Here is a 19873-nt window from a genome sequence, read left to right on the forward strand (position 1 = left end):
TGGAAATCATTAGGAGCTATTCCCAGACACTTCCAGCCGTGCCAGTCAGTTTTTGCATGAGCTTTAACTGATAAATTCCACATCAGTATTCAAAGAAAACATTTAGATTTTTTTAAATTATTGTTATTATTATAAATTGTTCGAGATTGGAAAAGCAGCTCTTGGAAAAGTTTGTTTCTCGTTCAGAACAGAAGCCTTTGTCCTTTAAGTATTGGGTTTCTATTTGGCTACACAAATGGAGCCCATGGAGAGGACGCTGCCCGTTTCCATGCCACTCCTGAGCATCGTTCCCCCCCAGCAACACCCGGCGTCAGCCCGCCGGAGCATTGGCCTCTGCTGCTGTTTTCTTTCTCCCTCTCCTGAACCTTGCCACCCTGGCTCCAGTGCTGAGGCTGTAAAAGAAGATGGAAAGCCAAGTTACCGCAGAATGATCACTATCATTAACATTCACGGGTGGTTCACTTATCATTCCTGACTGCACAGACATGGCAGCCGTTATGAAATGTCCACAGGTGTAGCACGATGATACATATTACATTGTGCCACAATGGATTTATGTATTCTGTAACAAAAGAAAAGTGTAATGAAAAAATACAGAAGGTAATCCTTTATTCCTCCACTGCACAATTTATCAGTAATGCCTGTGGATGATAAGTGCCAGGGATTTCCTTTGCTTGATTTAACCTTGTCACCCAGGTATGTTTTTGCAAAGTGACAGAAAATACAAGCTAAGGAGTTTCGTCGGCTTCCAATTTGTAAGCACCAGTTTTAATTGATTAAAGAGCATCTGCTTGTCTGTCCTGGCTTTTAGTGGGTTGACGTAAAATAAAAGTATCACACCTTAGCAGAGTAAGCTCAAACCATGTAATTTACAGTTGTGATTAAGGATATGCTGGAATTAGGCTGAGCAGGGGCAGTTCATGCACATTATCAATGCAGAGCATAAGTGGGAAGCTGGCAGGGCGAGGGTGAGCTGTGTGTTTCTTCCAGAAGAGCCTCACTGTGCTGCGTTCACGTCGAGGCACACTGGTGGTGGTCTAGGTGGTCAGGTGCGGATGGTGGCTCTGCAGCTTTGACCACTCTCCAGCACACCAGGGATGGCACAAGGCTTCTCCTCCACTGCAGGAAATGTGCTCCCACATGCTGGCCTGACCCCGGGATGACAGCAGAATCTCTTTGGTCTGGGCTTACAGCCACTCTCAGCTCAGAGTTGTGGGTTTGCTGAGTGCTGTAAGCGTCCTTGCTGAGGCTCTGCTGTGGGGAGATGCAGGGCTGCGTGCTCCCTGGGCAGCACAGGGAGAGTCGTGCATCTGAGCTGGGCTGGGTGCTTCAGACCCTGGGGCTCCGTTCCAGAGCAAATAGCCAACGGTTTACAAACGCAGGGTGCGCTTTACATTGCCCTGCTCTTGCCAAAGCCCCTCTCACTGGATAGCACACTAAATATAGTAAAACACAGAGGTTTTTCTTATTTTGCTTTGATCAGTAAAATAAACTTCTAAAGATTGTTCTGGGATGAGTTCCAGCTTTTGAGGCAAAGAATGGCCGTGGCTCAGGCATGAGTTAGTAATAGAGTGTCAGGAAAATTAGTCTGACAGTTCTCAGGCCAGCTGCTCAATAGAAAGAATCGACCGAGCCGGGATGGGCTGAAACACGAGGGAGATCAGCAGCAGCATGTCCTCGTCAGCAGCTGAAGTGTCAGCAGTGGAGGGGACAGCCTTCCTTTTCCAGGGGGTTCCGGATATGTGTTGGTGTGAGCCCCAAGCTGGGCCAGCCGTGGGCAGTTGCCGTGGTTTGCCCTGTGCCCAGCGGGAAGCTGATCCGTGGTGTAGGCTGCGAGCGCTGCCCTGTTTGTGGGCAAACATGTTTGAAACACATTTTGTACTAAAGGAAACAAAAATTGAGTTGTGACTCCAGTCATTTTGGCCATAGGAGGTTTTGGAAGACTTTGTTCACCTTTGTTTTTTTCTGCAGTGTTTTAATTTATTTTCCTGTGTTTTGGTTGCAGTTCTCTGCAAACCTTTCTGAATTGCAGAGCATTCCAGGGATTACCTGAAGGCATCAGATGTCTTTTGAGTCTGTGCTGTTATGGTTGAGTCCAGTGTGCAAGTAGCACTTCAGTGACAAAGATTATGCCATTCAGATAGAAGCACAAAGGTTGTCACTTTTTTGTAGTTAGAGTATCATTGTGTAAGAGGCTGTACACTTAAAAAAATCCACCAAATTTAGCTCAGCGGGTCCATTTCTACTGGAGCTGTAGTGATTTTGGGAAGTGAGGTGAATGACCAAGAGCTGCTGGGAAAGGCAGAATGTTGTGTGGTTCTCATGTAGGTGACAGGGCCCTGTAGCAGCTATGGGTAAGATTTGCTTGTATATAGAATAGGAAGGTCTCTGCTCACAGTATGGTATTAGCTGAGCCCCTGGAATCCTCAGGCTGTACAAGGACAGCATTCTCCCCATTGCAGACATGGCTGGAACTCCCTCATGTGGAGCAGCAGGCTCAGTTCTGCTCCTTCTGTGTGAAAGGCAGGGCAGAAATTGAGAGGGGAAAAGTATATGTATGAAAAGGTTGGGAATATTTGGTCTGAAGACGAGTAAGATAGAGTTATAAATAATAAATGAACTAGAGAACATAAATTTGGAGCTTTTAGGCAGTTTCATTTTGCCAGGAACAAAGGGAATTGAGAATGAAATTCAGATGAGACTAACATCTGATGAGAAGAAAACCCTGTTTTATACCAGTGACTTGTGGAGCTGACTGCTGTGGGGTGAGGAGCCTGGGGAGAGCTGCCCAAGGAACCAGGGGATGCTCTGAACAAACCAATGCAACCTGTTACAGCATAACAGGCTTTTTTATTTCTTGTAATGCCTAAGTGACCTCCTGTTGTGGATTTCTTGACCATCCCATCAGACCGTTACAGCCATTCTCAGCAGATGATGTTGAGCTGAAAAGCTTACTTGGGGTAAATAAGGTGGCTGTGTGCTGTGAGTGGGGTGACAGGAGATAATGTGTGCTTGCTTTTTTGATAGCTGCAGGACAGTGGGCTGTGCCCAGGCAGGGCATTTACCGGCCACTCTGTGTCCATGGCAGGGTGTTTGCCAGCCACTCTGTGCCCATGCAGGGGCTTTGCTGGCCACTCTATGCTCAGGCAGTGGGGTTGCTGGCCACTGTATTCATGCTCCAGCCAGTGGCCACCAGTGAGTGTTAATGTCGTTTATTTAACTAGGCTGTGTCACAGCATGGGCCCGGGATGCCACATCTGAAGTGATCAGAACTCAAACTGATATTCCCAGCGTTTGTGCCTTGGTGACATGTAGTATGGGCTTCTTTTTAATGATGCAATTGTGTTGCTTGGATTGCTTTTGACTGCCAGTTGCTTTAAAAATATTCCAGCTGTGATATTCATATAGAGCTCTACTCCCTGATTAAAATTCCTGCTTGCCAGATACGGAGCTCCTCCTCCTGTCTAAATAGCCTTGCAAAACAGTTTTTTTCCCTGCAGTGCAAATCTCTCCCCGTGGGTGCAGAGCAGCTCTGGAATTCCTGCGCTAACTGTCTGCAGTGACATCTACTGACACGAGCAGAGATTGACTGCAAGGGCTAAGGGGCAAAATTTACTGAGATATTAATCCAATATCTCTTCTATTATATTGTCACCTTCTCTGCTTCCCCAGCGGTGCCACTTTCAGTATGTGCCCAGCAGGATGGTCCATAGCCACCCCTGCGTGTTCACAGCTTGTCCCCGCGTGTGGACCCTCTGCAGGCAGCGGCCAGGACACAGGCCCTGCTGTCAAGAGTCCTTCCTGGCATATTTTGTGCCACGAGGTTCACAAAAATGTCTCCAAAGCAAGCATGTTACATTTGAAATAATGCTGGAAAGCTGCTGCTCTTTCTCTGGGTGTTGTTCTTCCACTTCCCCTCGATGATTTGTTCAGTCTGCCATCGGGACGTGTATGGAAATGACATTGCAAACTGTTTCTCTTGTATGCACTGTGAAACGCCTTGCAGATGCTTATTAATGAGCAGCTGAGGAGCTCCACAGGTACATTTGCTCATTTTTCTTTTCTAATGATGAATGCAAATTGATCAAAAATAAAGATAAAATAAGGAAAATGCTTAGACACCTTGAATCTCAATCAGTTTTCTCCAGTCTTGTCTCTCCCTTTCTTAGGGAGTTTTCTCACTTCCTCCTTTTGTCTTAACTTCTGTAGCACAACTTTGTTCACTGGTGTGCCTAACGAGTCCTTTGCTTGAACTAACAGAAATTGCACTGAGCTGCCTGGTGATGATGATGATGATGACTTTGTAAAAATGCATGTGCATCTGTCTTGCAGAAATGCTGCTCATGGATTCTCACTTATTCAGGTGGACAGTATGAAGGTCACCATGAAGGATATCTTACAAAAGGCCTTAAAGAGAAGGAAGGGATCACAGAGAGGCTCAGGTGGGTTATTTATTGTATTTTCTAGAGGGCAGGGTGTTTTTCCATGAGCATATTTTATATCTCTTTCTGACTGTTGTGAAAGATGCTCTTTTTTTTTTTTCTCCTGTGGGTATTGTAATTTTCGGCATCGCTCAGGAGCAGTTTTGCACACAGGTTTGTGTTCTAGATGCTGGCAAAAAGCAGCGCAGGAGCTGCATTATGTTTGCTGCAGAGCACTATATCCATTACTGCAAGTATTTATTTATGATAACAAAGCCATTTGCATTCAAGTCCAGCTAGTGGTTATTTGAAATGATGGGCGGAGGTACAGTAAGACCAGTCCTTGGTGGAATTTGTACACTTCTAATTCATGTGAGAAAATGATGCTTAATCTGATTTTAAATAATCTAAAGGATTCATTGTTACTCTTAAGATTAAAAGAGAATTTTACTTTCTGCAGTGCTGTCCAAATAACTTATAGTTAAGGCACATCAGCCTTTAAAAAAAGAAGAAAATGTTCGAGTAGTTGCATTTCTGGTATAGACCAATGCTTCTGAAGGGTGTAAATGTGCATTTACATAAGTGTTAGTGTGTATATACTTCTAAAGTATAAGGCTGAGAGATCTTTCCAGCAACAAGAAATAATTACTGTGAGAAATTGCACCGAGTCCTGTCACGCAACAAAGGAACTTTAATATAAACCTCTCTATATACTGAGGAAAGATAAGGATCTTGTCTTTGTAAATGAATGAAACCTCCTTATGTACCCTTAGTTTTAACTATGGGAAAAGAAAATAAACCCTGTTCTCTTTAGAAAAAGTAGTTCAGTGCAGTTTTTAAACGAGTGTATAATCTGTCATGGATTTAATTAGCTATCTTCAGATGAGAGCTGAAGTTTTAATAAAAGTTAGAAGAGATAACACAGTGAAGGACACGGATGAGCTGTCTCAAGGCCATATTCCAAGGGAACGATAAGAGCTGTAAAAAATGGCAGAGGAGAGCAATTGAATGAAGCAATGAAAATCTGATTCTCGTAAAAAAAAGAGAGAGAGAGAAAAAAAAAGGGAAAGGGAAGTGGGGGGAGAGAAGAGAGCGAGATGCTGGTAGGGGTGGTTGTAGATGAGACCCGCCAGCGTCTGCAGCAATTTGGCTGCTGGCCAGGAGTCATTGTTCACCCTCGGCTGTGGCGGCTCGGTCCAGATGTGCCAACTGCACGTTTCGGCTTTTGCCAGCTGACTGCGCCGTTTGATAACCAGCTCTCTGGATGCCCATCACTGGCCGCAGAGATAGAATTAAATGATGATGATCTTCCCACAAGTTGGGAGAGGAAACAATGCATATAAATCTTGATTTCATCTCAGCGTGAGAAGTCTTTATCCATCATCACTCATAATGAACAAGTCGTTAGCTGCGATGAATGGTGCTCTGGTTTTTTCAAACACCTCTTTTGTTCACTTTTTGGGTGACTTTTATTTATTTCCTGGGGTCAGATTTCTCTTCTCTGAAGGGAGGTGGCTAAAGGATTCACTTAGCTCAGTCCTTAAGCTACTTTCCTCCTCCGTTTAACAGATGTTTTCCTCTTTGGCCATTTGAAATTTGTTTGTCCTTTTATTTTGCTACTTCTGCTCAGTAGTTTAGAAATGGAAGGGACCTGTCATTTATTTTTCAGCTACCACATTAATTTCTACTGCCTTGGCACTCCTGCTCAGAAACCTTTATAGTAAGAGGGTATACAGTTATGCATGTATCATTTGGGGGGTTTAATTAGATAAGAAAACATTTACATTTACTTCATATGGATGGTCTGTGTGACATCTCACCTCTTTGAGGTATGACCATCATCCCTGCTGTGCATATAACCACAGCTGAAGTAACAAATGAAAACCTTTTTAGTTATGTTTACTTTTGAACATGTAATTGGATCGCTTGAAATAGCCAGTGTTGCTTCCAGATTTCCATTTAACCTTGTGTATGGATACATTCAGAACTAAGACCTGCACTTGTCAGCTTTCCCTAGGGAAAGATATCTGCTTGAATTCCTGTGTTACTGAATTTCATAAGAGAAACATTGATTTCATCTTTAATTTTTGGTTTATTTTGTAAATGTTGGTGAGCACTCATAGCTCACACTGAAATTGTCATGTCCTGCCATGCCGTGGGTGGAAGGACTTCTCAGATTAAGTATTTATGTACTAAATTGCAAAATCACAAATTAAACTTCCTGTTAGAATAATCTTCCTGTATCCCAAACTTCCCTTCTTCTCAATTGCATCCTTTATTCTAAACCATGATTCATTGGTCAGCAGACTTTGGGAGCTTGGGGGGCTTTGGAGGGTCTTGCCTCTCATCTTTAGAAGAGCAGAAAGTGCAGCTGTCTGCACAGAGGGATGCTTTGCCCTCTGGATTGACACAAGCCCTTCACAGTGCTGTGGTGGCTGAGCAGGTGGAAATGCTGCCCAGGCTGAAGGATGGCTAATGCTGGGGGTGGCACCACATGGGCAGGGGTGGACTGGAGCAGGAACAGACCAAGATTTTGTCATCATTCTTCAGCTGCTGCCAGGTTTTGCGTTGTTTGGAGTGGATGTGCCTCTTACTGTCACTGGGAGATGCCCAGATAGATGGAATTTAAGATCAGACTACTAGCATGGTGTGGTCCTGGGTGATTGTAGTTCAGGTTGTTAGTAGATTAGAATGCCCAAGTTCTGAATAAAAAATAAGCCATAATTTAGAGAAAGCATTTCTTCTCTTTCAGCAATGCTTCCTTTTAAGTCGATTGTTCTGATTTTTGAGAAGTGCTAACCAAACCCAGATTTGTATAAAGCTTTTGTAATAGCTTGGTAAGACTGAAACTCCTGTGAACTTTTATGCACGTTTTCAGTGTGCCTCCAGACCAATCTTCACAGAAAAACTGAATTTATGTTTACAGCTTATGCTGTTTTCTAGTACCTGTGTAAGAAATTGCTTTCTGGCCTATTTCCACCACTGACTGACGTGACATTTTCCAAACTGTTTGTGGGAAAAATGCAAACCTTGGTTGGTTATTTTGAGTAAGAAGGAAATGGAAGGATTTCTGCTGTATGGTCAGGAAGGGGATGTTCCAGCATGGCCAAGGCTGAAATACATGACTAGTTTTGTCTAATGATTTTGTTTAGCCAATAGTCTACAGCTTACAAATAGGTTTTTCAACAAGAAATTGAGTGGTAAAGTCCTGAAAATCTATTTGCCACAATCACCACCGTGAGTTGATGACCTGATGAGCTGCTCTGGTTTTGACCTTTGAAAATGCTGTTGCCACCCTTACAGCTGCCAACCCTTACCAACCTTTGGAGCTTAAGGCTGTCGATGGCATAGAGGAGGACTGCACAGAGCCCAGGTCTTCACACATTCTGTTTCACCTGCATTTTGCATAGCCATAATGTGAACTCTGCCTGGAATAAAAACCAACGTGTGTGTTTCAAAGGCCCTTTTGTTAAAAAGAATAAAAAAATTGAATAAAGACTTTTGACTGCAACTTAAGTTCAAGCCAAAGATTATTTGTTGCAGAAAGATGTACGTCAATAGAAAGAGATAGAAGTGGGGCACAACATTTATTTCACAGAAAGCAGCACCAAAAAAAAAGAGAAGCAGTCTGCTGGTTGTGCCTAGCTCTATTTCGGTATTATGTTGGATAGAACTATTGCAAACTACTCAAGCTCTTTCATGTTCCTTGCAGTTTTTCTTCCCTTGCTCAGTGCCACAAGGCTTTTCATCCCTTGCTCGGTGCCACAAGGCTTTTTATCCCTTGCTCGGTGCCACAAGGCTTTTCTCCCCTTGCTCAGTGCCACAAGGCTTTTTATCCCTTGCTCAGTGCCACAAGGCTTTTAATCCCTTGCTCAGTGCCACAAGGCTTTTTATCCCTTGCTCGGTGCCACAAGGCTTTTCTCCCTTGCTCGGTGCCACAAGGCTTTTCTCCCTTGCTCGGTGCCACAAGGCTTTTTATCCCTTGCTCAGTGCCACAAGGCTTTTTATCCCTTGCTCAGTGCCACAAGGCTTTTCTCCCTTGCTCGGTGCCACAAGGCTTTTTATCCCTTGCTCAGTGCCACAAGGCTTTTTATCCCTTGCTCAGTGCCACAAGGCTTTTCTCCCTTGCTCGGTGCCACAAGGCTTTTTATCCCTTGCTCAGTGCCACAAGGCTTTTTATCCCTTGCTCAGTGCCACAAGGCTTTTCTCCCCTTGCTCGGTGCCACAAGGCTTTTAATCCCTTGCTTGGTGCCACAAGGCTTTTCATCCCTTGCTTGGTGCCACAAGGCTTTTCATCCCTTGCTCGGTGCCACAAGGCTTTTCATCCCTTGCTCAGTGCCACAAGGCTTTTTATCCCTTGCTCAGTGCCACAAGGCTTTTCTTTAGACATATGAACTGTGACCATTTTTAAGTAACAATGTTTGAGTCAGTCCACAGGAAACACAGGTGGTAAAATAACCTATATGTGTTATAACTGTGAGAACTGCAGCCCTGAAGTCGTTTGGTAGAGGACATGGCTGTACTGAAGCAGTGCTCTGGGAGCCTGGTGACCTGTCCCAGCACAGGCAGCAGCGGGGGGTTAATGGGAATACTGCATCATCTCTTGCCACATGCCCGAACAGCCAACTCAAAGAAGTACATGGGAATGTCTGCAAGTTAGGGAAAGCCTGCAACAACCAGTCAGTGCTACATACTGGGAAAGATAAATCTGCAGCGGAAATTGTTGAGGCAGATGTTTAATTAGTTGGAGTCAGGCTGGATAAATCAGGATAGGAACTGTCTATGCAGATACACTGGTGTGTGTTCCTCTTCTCTGGGCTGCAGTCATTGTCTTTTAAAGCTAACTGTTCTTTTTGCTTAGGGAAGAAGCAGCAAAACCAGTCATATAACCTTGCTGTTATTGTAATGGATTCCCTTGTGTACACTCATAAAATAGAAAATGTAATTGATGTTTTCTTATGGTAATGAAAAATAACTAAGTAGAATACTTTATCATCCATTTGTTTAACCTATTGCATGCTCAGCAGTGTGTATTGCACATGCATATTTTACACGAGAGCTGGAAATGAAATACTCTGGGTTGTGGAGTGAACTCCCAGAGGAGACTGGTCCAATCCAGTGATGGACCACCTTGAGGGAAGCTCGGGGACATCACATGCAAGAGAATTTTCTCAAAATAGACAGAATGGGAGAGAAGGAGACCAAGAATGGGTGATATCCTGACCACAGTGTGTGCAGCAGGGAGGGGGAAAAGGCTGAAAGCTCCCTTCAGTGCTACAGGGATCTTGCTGTGCATATCCATTGGCCTGACAATGCTGGGGCATGTTGGGAATGAACGTCCTGTGTGAAAGCTCCAACATCCATCAGCAGTTTAAGGATTACTTGGTATAAACTTGCCATGTCTAGATCTGTTAGAGAGTGTTTTGAACATAGTGAGCACTCCAGCAGCTGATGGTTTAAATATAAAGTTGGAGTTGGTCTGCAGTCTGGCAGATCTACAGAAAGGGAATCACATGCTTGAAATCAGGAGTGGAAGAACTTCTTGTTCTTCCTGAGAATGTCAGATACAGTACAGTCTGGGTTTTGGACAGATATAATAATGGAGTCTTGAAAAGCCTTTTTAGAAGGTGAGATTTGGATGCGTTGGTACCCAGTATAATTCTGCTCCCTAGAAATCTGTGAGAGTCTTAATATTAACTCCTACAAAAAGGTGGATATCAGGCATGCTTTTAAAGTCTCATCTTCATGATTTGCAGTGGAGGTTTTTGCAGGTCGCACCGATTGTGTTGCATAACTGTAGGATGCCCTTATCAGCAGAACTTGATTTGCTTTGCTGCTAAATGGTTTTCCTACACAATCAATCTGATGTGTATTGCTGCTGGTCTTTTACCGTTACCTACACGTTACCCAGTTGGCTGACAACTTGAAGTTGTGGTAGCTGCACGTTTTAAATCCTGCTTTATAGGAAAGCTCTCAGTTGGACCAAGGAAAGCAGAGTGTTTCCAGGATGAAATGCAGAGACCCTTATGTTCAGATAGCGCAGCACAGCTCCGATCAGGTCTGACAGCATCTCACAATGTGCAGTAGGCAAGGAGATCTTATCAGGTTTTTTATATCTGCACTGGAGGCCACATCCAATATTTTCTATAAAATACATGTGCATGGCTTACCATTTTAAGAACATAAGAAAGATGATGGCCTCGTGCTTGATACTTTCTGTATATTGATGCCATGGTGATTCTCAATTAAATACGTGCAGCAGCTATATGTACACTTGAAAGTTATCATCCTTGCTTTGAGCTGTCTCATCCCTTTTGCTCTTCAACAAATATATTCTCTGGGATGGCTTTTCCTCCAGAGCTTGACTGAGTGGGCTATAAATACTAATGTAAAGTAAGAAAGAATGCAGAGAGAATGTGGGCAGAGTCTTTGTTTTTGGACAAATTAAGCATCAGTGTCAGTAAATAAAACCTGAGTGCTCTCAGGAAACGAGAGACAAAACTAAGCAGTGTAAAATGCTGTAATGTTAGAGTGCTCCTGCCTGTTTCTGGTCCGTGTCAGCCTCTCTTCATTTGAAATTTCTCCTGAACAGAGAAACCTTGTCTGATTAATCTCTTCTCATTTTAAGGAGAAATTCTTCTGCAGGGTGAACGTGCTACTGATGATTATTTAATAGCTGCTCCAAACTGCAAACGTCCCTGAACCAGAAATGCTCGGTCCTTTTAAGAACAAAACGCTACACAAGTTTAATTGTTATAAACAATACCTTCTGCCAACATTTCACAGACATGACCTGTATTTTCCGTAGGTTAGAGGGAGAGTTATTAACTTAGTATTCTGTTCAGTTTGCAGAAAGACTAATACTTTTTCTATAAATGAAAACAGCTGCTTTACAATAACATTCAAGTCCCCAGCAGCTGTCAAACAGTGCTTTTTGCATTCTTTAAAAGGTGCAAAGTGACCGAAAATAGCCTGAAATAATCTTACTGGTCTGGCTAAATGTATTATCTCACTGCCACAGGAAGATGAATAATAAGGCAAGAGAAAAATTCGAAAAACAGGCATAGGACATAAAAATAAAAGCCCTCTGTATGGTATTTTAGTCTCTACAAGAGAATCAAAGGAATTATAGCTGCAAAGGTCAGTTAAAATAATCTGTTCCATCACCAGGTAACTGGGAGTTGTGGCACACAGCACAGCCTGTTACAGACCCTGTTTTGTAATGGTTTATTATTCTTGTATTTCATATTTGTTCTCCCAGAGCTGTTAAGTTACCTTACAGAACTTTGGGAACAGAAGCTCAAAAGCAAGAGTGTTGCTGCAGACATGGGGCTCATCTTCCATTCAGGAAGCAACTAGAGAAAAGAGATCTGGGGTTTCATTGGAAAATTTCCCTTCTCACCTATCAGTCTCTGCACCACTTTTAATATCAAATTTCATGTCACAAATGTGCTTCTGAAACTGTTTATAAACACATTTTATTCAAAACTTACATGGGAGATAAGCAAAAACTGCAATACAAAGATAGTATTTGTGTGGAAAAAAAACCACTTATTGTCAAGCACCCTGCCAGGCCCCAGGGAAATCGTGTGGATGCTGTAACACTGAAGGTTTTCATTTAAACCTGTCCCACAGTTTTTCTATTCCTGGAGTATCTCAGCAGTGCTGTTTGTAAATACTCAGCCTTGATGCTGTGGTGCCGTGTTTGATTTGTCTTGTTCCTGCCTCTCATAGATGCTAAGGAGAGTTGGCATTCTTAAAGAGCTGGGAAGGGGCCCAGTGGTTTCATGTCCCCATGGTCAGAGCGTGGGCTGGGGTGGCAGGATGGGAACGTGGCAGTGACTGCAGGCAGTGGAGAGGAGGGAGGATAGGAGCCATTTGTAACCTGCAGAGTTGCTCCTTCCGCGGATCAGATTGTCTTCAGTTGCTTCTGAAGGCAGATTGCTTCTGGGGAGTCCTCAGCAAATATGGTGTCTACAGCAAGGGCCTAGGGTCTTTGTTACATGTGCAGAATGGCTCTGCTGGAACTGTGCCTGAGAGTTCAGACAAGGGGTCTGCTCCCTATCCTGCACACATCTCTGTTTTCATGATGGGAAAATTATTTTAAGATGATTTGAAATTAGGTCTTTAAAGAAACTAAGACTATGACCCCCTAAGAACCCCTTAATAACCCCCCAAAACATAATTAACCAGGTTGGAAAAGAGCTTTGAGATTATCAAGTCCAATCCATTACCTAACACCATCTAATCAGCTAACCCCTGGCATGAGCACCAGGGCAGCCCATGCCCATGGGCAATCACTCTTTCTGTGTAAGACTTTTTTCCTAAACCTCCCTTGCTGCAGCTCGAGGCTGTGTCCCCTTGTTCTGTCACTAGTTGCCTGGGAGAAGAGGCCAACCCCTACCTGGCTACAACATCCTTTCACATAGTTGTAAAGAACAATAAGGTCTCCCCTGAGCCTTCTCTTCTCTGGGCTGAGCAACCCCAGCTTCCTCAGCTGCTCCTCATAGAGCTTCTGCTCCAGACACAACCTTGTTGCTCTTCTCTGGACATGTTGGATCATCTCAACATCTTTCTCAAACAGAATATAGCTTTTAAAAGTTCCTAAATAGATTGAAGTCCTTGGACTCTGATGTGTTGTCTTGAGATGGCTGTTGGCATTAATGGTATTTTCTTTTTATTCTCCATCAATAAATATTTTTCTTCCTCCAGAAGATTTAGACCCTGATGCCAGGCTGCTGCAATTCCTAAGAGACCTTGCTGGGAGCCTCTCAGCAGGATGCTTCTCCTGACCCCATCTGCAGGGCTTGCAGGATCCTGCCTGGCTGAGGGCAGGGTGTCCCTGTGCCCCCTGGGGTGCCTAGAGCTGCAGCTGCCTTTCTGACCTGGGTTGGTGGCTTTCCTTTATGAGGGGTGGTTGCTTGCTGCCGGAGAAAACAAAGTATAAGCAAAGGTGCTAATTCAGAGCATCTCTTGTGTGGTGCCTGCTGTTCTGGTTTAACCTGGGAGACACTGGGGCATTGGAAAGCACAGGGGAGGAGGATCTGATGAGCTATAGGTGTCAAGGCCAGGAGGGAACCATTGCATTCCACTCAGATGCAGGCCACTATGCTGACCATTGGCTGCCATCCTGGCATCAGCCTTGGTGCTGGAGTGACTGGAAACAAGAGTCCTACTCCTTGGCTTCTTGTACTGCTGAGAGAGCTGCAGATTTCAGTGGGCTTTGCTTCCTCATCCTTACTGTGCAGGCAGGGGAATGGGACAAAAAGAAATGGCCAGAAAAGGGCAGAGGGAGTATCTGTAGTTTTATTGCATATATATATATTTAGAAATATAAAGAAGGAGAATTTGGAAGATAAAAGGAACTATGTAAAACCACAGCCCTGTGATTAAAGCGTTTGTAAGAGATGAATCACAATCAGAATAAACTGTCATTAAAGCTTGATACTGTCACTGCATGATGGTAACAGGAGTTTAAATTTAAAAGTAAATATGTTAGAGTAGGCGATGCATATGTTTGCTCTGACTCTTCAAGGGATGGAGGCTGCAGCATCTGTGACAGTGAAAAGCCAATTAATTTGTATTTCCATGTGTTTACATGCATGCTTTTCTGCTTAATGGTAGTTTAGAGCTTCCTTGGCTTCCAGTACTTTGTTTTGGATAATTATAACATCCATGCAGAGTCTTGTGCCCCCAGTTATAAATGGCTTTACCTGGAAATACTTCAGAGATCCTGATTTTCCTTGCATTAAGTAGTTTGTATTGGCAGGGCTTAAATTAAAAGTATCACCAAAAGGTGCAGATCTTTGGTAAAGGCTTTCCTGCTTGCTCTTCTCCTCTCACTAGGGGGATTGTAGTGATAAAGACTTAAGTGAACCATGTAGCCTCAGCTGTCCCCACTTTTCTCCCTCTTCACCAGTCCTGTGGAGGAGATGTCAGATCCTGCAGCTTCAGCTTGAGGGACTTGGTGTGGCAGTGTCCCTCATAGAGTTAGGGAATGGTTGAACCTGATTATCTTGAAGATCTTTTCCAACCATTGTGATTCTGGGTAACTTGCTGCCACCAGGTTACAGCTTTCCTTGCCTCTCCTGCTCGGCACCTTCTGCCCCACATTCCTGGAGCTGTGTTTGGGTCTCACTTGCTCTCAGCCATGATATGTGTTAAGCAGAGGAATATTTACTTGTTGGTTTCATAGCAGGTTTTCCTCAGTGGTATTGGTGTGTCCAGGGTGAGCCCCTCTGTGCTGGGAAGGGTGGGATGGAGGCTGCTTGAAATGATTTCCTTCTGCCTACAAACTCCATCTCTGTTTTGCAGCAGTAATCATTTATTTCAACAAGCCCTTTCTCACCAGCCTGCTGATGCTGAGCAGACACTGACATGATGGGGGGAGTGGGGATGCTGGAACAGCTCCTCGGGATTAGAGTTTGTGAATAGTCAGAATAGAAATAGCTCCTTAGTCCTGTGTGCTTGGGCTGATGGGATCCTGGACATCAACCAGAATGGCTGAGGAAAGTTTTTCATTCCTGGCCTGTGAAATGGAAGTGAAATATTAACCTGAGTTTACTTTAGTGCTGTTGGTCTTGAAATCATACCTTTATTGGTGGTTCTGGATTGGTGGCAAAGCTGTAATTTACATGACATTTTAAATTTGGCAGTTCAGTGTTTGGATGATAGAGGTTTCTTTGTTTATTTGGTCCTCTCTGATGAAAGCAGATACACCAGGTACATCCATGGGACCATCTCCTTCCTGTTAGGTTTTTGGGTTGTTTGGGTTTTTTTCTGAAGCCTGAAGTACTCCCATGGGTTGGTTGTGTTGCCCCTTGTTGCAGTCCTGTCACTTAGCTGTCTATAACCAGGAACAAGCACCTTTCTTGCTTTATAATCCAAGTCAGGAAGGTAGAAACCTCCTGTTGATCTGCATCACACCCAGCCACCTGAGCTGGGACTGCAAGATGTTCACACTGGTGCTGTCTTACAGGCAGAAGGCACTTGGGGTGTGTTGCCTGCAGTGTGTCCTGTCCTGCCAGCAGTGCTAGAGCTGCTGCCTGACATTACCTCTTCAATTTCTGATTAAAGAAATTAATCTGTGCATAGTCTTTCTGCTCTAGGTACATTACACTGTAGGTCAAACAGGATAAATTCTTTTCCTTTCAGCCTTATTTAGAGCTCTATACTGCTAATGCCAAAAGAATACAAGTTCCTAGTTGCAATTAAACAAGACACTTGGGTGAATATTCTGCGGGGGCTGGTTTGCTGCTAGTTAGACTGCACATGTTCTATTCTGCCCCCAAAAAAGCATTACAGAAATGAAGTGTTTGTTTCTTTTTAAGGGGCTTTTGACTAAATTCTTTAATTTCACTGGCTGTCAAGGTAGTGTTAAGTAAAATGGGTTTGAACTGCTGTAGTTTTTGTGTACTGGACTAGATGTCAGAAACCTTTGCCATCACTGGAAATTCTGTCACTCTGGATTTACTATCTGTTTCCCACAGCTGAATTCTTAAGCAGTGTGATTTAACACCTTGGCTCTCCATCAGCCCGGCCTGGCATTTATTTGAATGCATTACACCACTGGTTTCCATAAACTATTTTACAATTGTTTCATATAAATGACTGTTTATTTCTACAAAAACCATCTGTATTTCTGCAGAGAGCGGCAGATAACTGTATGTAAAATTCAGTAATGTCACAACAGTGCAAGTTAAGAAAAAACAGATTGGACTGGGGAGGGGGAAAGAAAAAAAGAAGTCTCATGCTTGTGCATAATGTTAAAAGTTTGTTTTCACTGTTTAAATATCTTTATTTATTAACCAGTATTTGCATTTGTAATGATAAAATCTTTATTCCACTTCAGAGGTGTTGAGGGGCTTTGGGGATTTTTAACGGATAAACAGCTTTAAGATGTTCTCCTAGCAGTAGGATTTCAGATGTAAACATTCTGGCTTTACAGCTATTTCCTCTCAAAACTGTTTACATATTTTCTGTTGTTTTATTGTCACTGCCAAGCACACAATGGAATCCTTGTCCCTTCTGTTGTCTTCTAAAATAATCCTACAGCAGGAGGCCCGAGACCTCTCTGTTCCCCGTTTTTGTGCTCTCCGCAGTGTATCGATCCCTCTCCTTCTCCAGTCCTCTTTTGTTTATAGTCCCAGCCCAGTATTCATCTTCTAGCCCAGGGTCAGTGTCCAGCAGTGATGAGAAGCTGCTTTTCAGCAGTGCCTCTCCGGAGGCAGCCTGCTCCCAGGGAGGCTCTCCCAGAGGAGGCAGCGATGCTACAGCTCGCCTGCTCCCAGCCAGCACCCAAGGAGCTTCCACACTGAGCTATTTTAGTTCCTCCATATGCTGCCCATGTGCTGGCAGAGGGAAAGCTGGAATCCAGTAGTCTTACACTTAGCACGACTGATACTTTCTGACAGACTATTTGAAATGATAGAAATACATAAACCTCCTCTTTTTTATGACCTTGTAATAGCTGCAACATATTTCCAGCAAATATTTTCTATAGCAATAATAAAAAAAGTGATAACAAAAAAAAAATAAATATAAATATAGTTTAAACTCAAAAGAAATCACACTTTCAAAACCTAGGGTTGGAGCAGCGAAGCAATAAATCATGCATCCTTGTGGAAGGAGAAACTTGAAGTAGGGAAGTGCCACAGACATCAACATTAAATGTTTATCAGCTGTTCTCTTTTGACTACTTTCCTGTCTTACTTCTGTATGTGGACAGAGCCTGAAACAAAGCTTCCATTCACTTCTGCTTATTTGCTGTCTGCTGCCCTGGCTGTTAGGCAATGAGTGCCTAACCATCTTAGTTCTGATTTTTCATGTGGTACTGTAGGATTCCTGTGTTACTGTGGAGCTCTCTGGGTCCCACACGTGCCCAGCAGTGCTGAGGGTGAGGCGTGTGACATGTCCATCACCTTGCTGCGCTGCACCCACGCTGCTCATCCCCACACAGCCACGCTGGCTCTCATGTGAGTGCAGCCCAGGCAGGGACAGGAACTGTCTGTGCAGAGACGTGGAGATCCTCCAAAAGAACCACAGAAAGTTCTGTGGTTGTTTCGGGTGACACGCCAAAATATGACACCCTTCACCACCATGAATGTTCAGATGGCCTCGTAGCTGCTGGCACAGCATTTGCTGGCTCACCAGGCACAGGTCTTCATCTGCTGGGGACTCTTTTGGTGGTTCATTGGTGGGGTTTTAGGTGGTTTTTTAGATGCCTTATTTTTTTTCTTCCCACTATTCTGCTGATACTTGGCAGAGTATCTACTCTTTTCTGCAGCAGGCTTTGCATTTGGAGGCTGAAGATGTTCTGTAGATAGTTGTCTGAGAAACTATGCCAGGAGTTTGACTTTTAGAACTAAGCCTCAAACAGTAATAAACCACCATGATCAGACAGGATTCACTGAGGAATTTGGTGGAGGTGAGGTATGAAGATGCTGTACTGTTAAATATGAGGTAGAATATGTTGCCTGTATCTGCTGCTCTCCTAGGCGTGGATGGCAGCGTTAGTTGAAGGAGTTCAAGGAGAGACCAGTGTGCCGTGGCTTCCTCACCAGGCAGACTGCAAAACTGTGACATGAAATCAGAGCAAAGAGTGCAATTAATAGATGACATGCCAACAGATGCAATACAGTGAGGGGGGGTGGAAATCAGCTTTTGCAGAGCAGGTTGTGCCTCAGAAGCCAGTCTTTGAGGAAGTGGGAGCCCATCTGAATAGGGAGGATGGGTTTTATGTAGCATGCTGAGATTTCCCAAAAAGATTTGACAAAGGCTCATAAAGCAATTAAGCTGTCAGAGGATGAGAAGGAGGATCCTCACACGGATTAATAATTGATTAAAAGACAGGAAACAAAGAATAGGAATAATGGCCCTCCGTTATTAGTAACTAGGTTACTGGTGGAGTTCCAGTGGAACTGGTAGAACCTGCATTGTTCCCTTAATGTGGGGCATGGAAAAGGAGGTGAATGCTGATGTGACAAAATGTGCTGTTGATACAAAAGAGGTAAGAATAGTGCAAATAAAAGCTGTCTGTGAAGCACTGCAGAGGTATCTTACAGTGCTGAGTGACAGGACAATAAAGTGGGAGAGGGAATTTGGTGTCAATGAGTGCAAAATAGAATACTTGGTGAAAAGCAAGGTAACTTTATGCATGCAGTGATGGCCTCTAATTACCTTCTATCGGCCAGGAAAAGTATCCTCTACTTCTCTGACCATTTCAGCTCAGTGCTTAGGAGCAGTCAAAAAGACAAATTAAACATCAGAAATTAGGAAAGATGACCAAACCAGAAAGCATTACTGTGCCAGTCCATAAATCATGGTGTGCCCACATCTGAATTGTTGTATTTTATCTCCAAAAGGATAATAGGGAAGTAATAAGGTACAGCAACGGACGAGTGCTAAAACAGATCTGACATGGGAAGTGAGGAGTAGATGCTAAGGAGAGAGGGTCTTTTCCAGTTGGAAAGAGACACGACTGGGTACAAAGGAAGGCTGTGAAGTGTGTGTGGTGGAGATGGTAAATTGTGGGAGGGTTTTATCACCATTGTTCATAGGACAAGAACTGCATGCCCCCAGAGTGGTGGGTTGGCAGTGACTCATCAAAACAAAAGGAAATTCTTTCTCCCACACAGTGCAATAAATTCTGGAGGTCAATGTTATGGAAATCAGAAATTCAGAAGTGTTTTGAATAGATGCATGGATCCTGCAGGAGCAGCTAACAAAGAGCACAGCTGGAACCAGAGCTTTTGTGAGAAGTTAGTGGAGCTCTTGAGAGGGAGGTAAAGACAAGGGATAAACAGGTCATAGCAATGTCTTTTGTTGCAGAGATTAACACTGGAAAGTCCAGATTCAGTTTTAAACTATTGAGGCTGTTTTGTTTGTACTGGTCTTTTTAGTTTAGGTTTGACAATTCCACAAACATTAAACGTGGAGGTTAGTCTGTCTGTAATCTGTATTTTACCCTGTTAACCAATTTGGAGATGGAGATGGAGTTTGCTCAGGGTTTTGTTTGAAGCCTCATTCTCTTTTTAAGGGTTAGTGTTTGTTTATTGTGCAGATTCAACCCCTGACCGTGGTATTCTTCATTGCTATTGAAAGTTAATGGGGGAAAAATTGCATTCCAAACATTTGAACCTGTAGTAGCCATGGCTGAACTTAGTTGATCTCTGGTGATCGGTTCAATTTAGTTACGATTTTTAGCCATTAGGCTGGAGCTGAATGATGGTGATTTGGTTGAGGCCAAATGTCTGTAGAAAATTGGCTGTTTGATAAGAGCCCTGTTATCAGAGGGGGATACTTTCTCATTTACATTTAGATGAGTATTGATTATTTATTTACTCAGAGAAGTGAGATTCGTTCCCAATCTTATCTCTCTCGTCTCTGCTTGTCAGCAGAAAGAGAGATAGAGCTCCTGACATCAGCCCAAGATAACAGCACTTTGTAGCGAA

At 43.5% G+C, this 19873-nt stretch overlaps 1 protein-coding gene across 3 annotated transcripts in view; it reads left to right on the forward strand.

Moving 5' to 3' along the window:
• The window catches only part of MAPKAP1 (MAPK associated protein 1), a 111349-nt gene that overhangs the window by 56324 nt on the left and 35152 nt on the right, over nt 1-19873 (forward strand). For 2 of the 3 annotated variants that reach the window (XM_064170979.1, XM_064170980.1), the window contains exon 7: nt 4333-4442. In XM_064170979.1, the coding sequence (XP_064027049.1) occupies nt 4333-4442 (110 nt within the window). Of the gene's footprint in view, nt 1-4332; nt 4443-7724; nt 7938-19873 lie in introns of those variants that run through there. The other variant, XM_064170981.1, reaches the window with a different exon arrangement.

This window comes from Pogoniulus pusillus, chromosome 35, assembly GCF_015220805.1.
Source record: "Pogoniulus pusillus isolate bPogPus1 chromosome 35, bPogPus1.pri, whole genome shotgun sequence".
In the NCBI taxonomy this organism is placed as follows: domain Eukaryota; kingdom Metazoa; phylum Chordata; class Aves; order Piciformes; family Lybiidae; genus Pogoniulus; species Pogoniulus pusillus.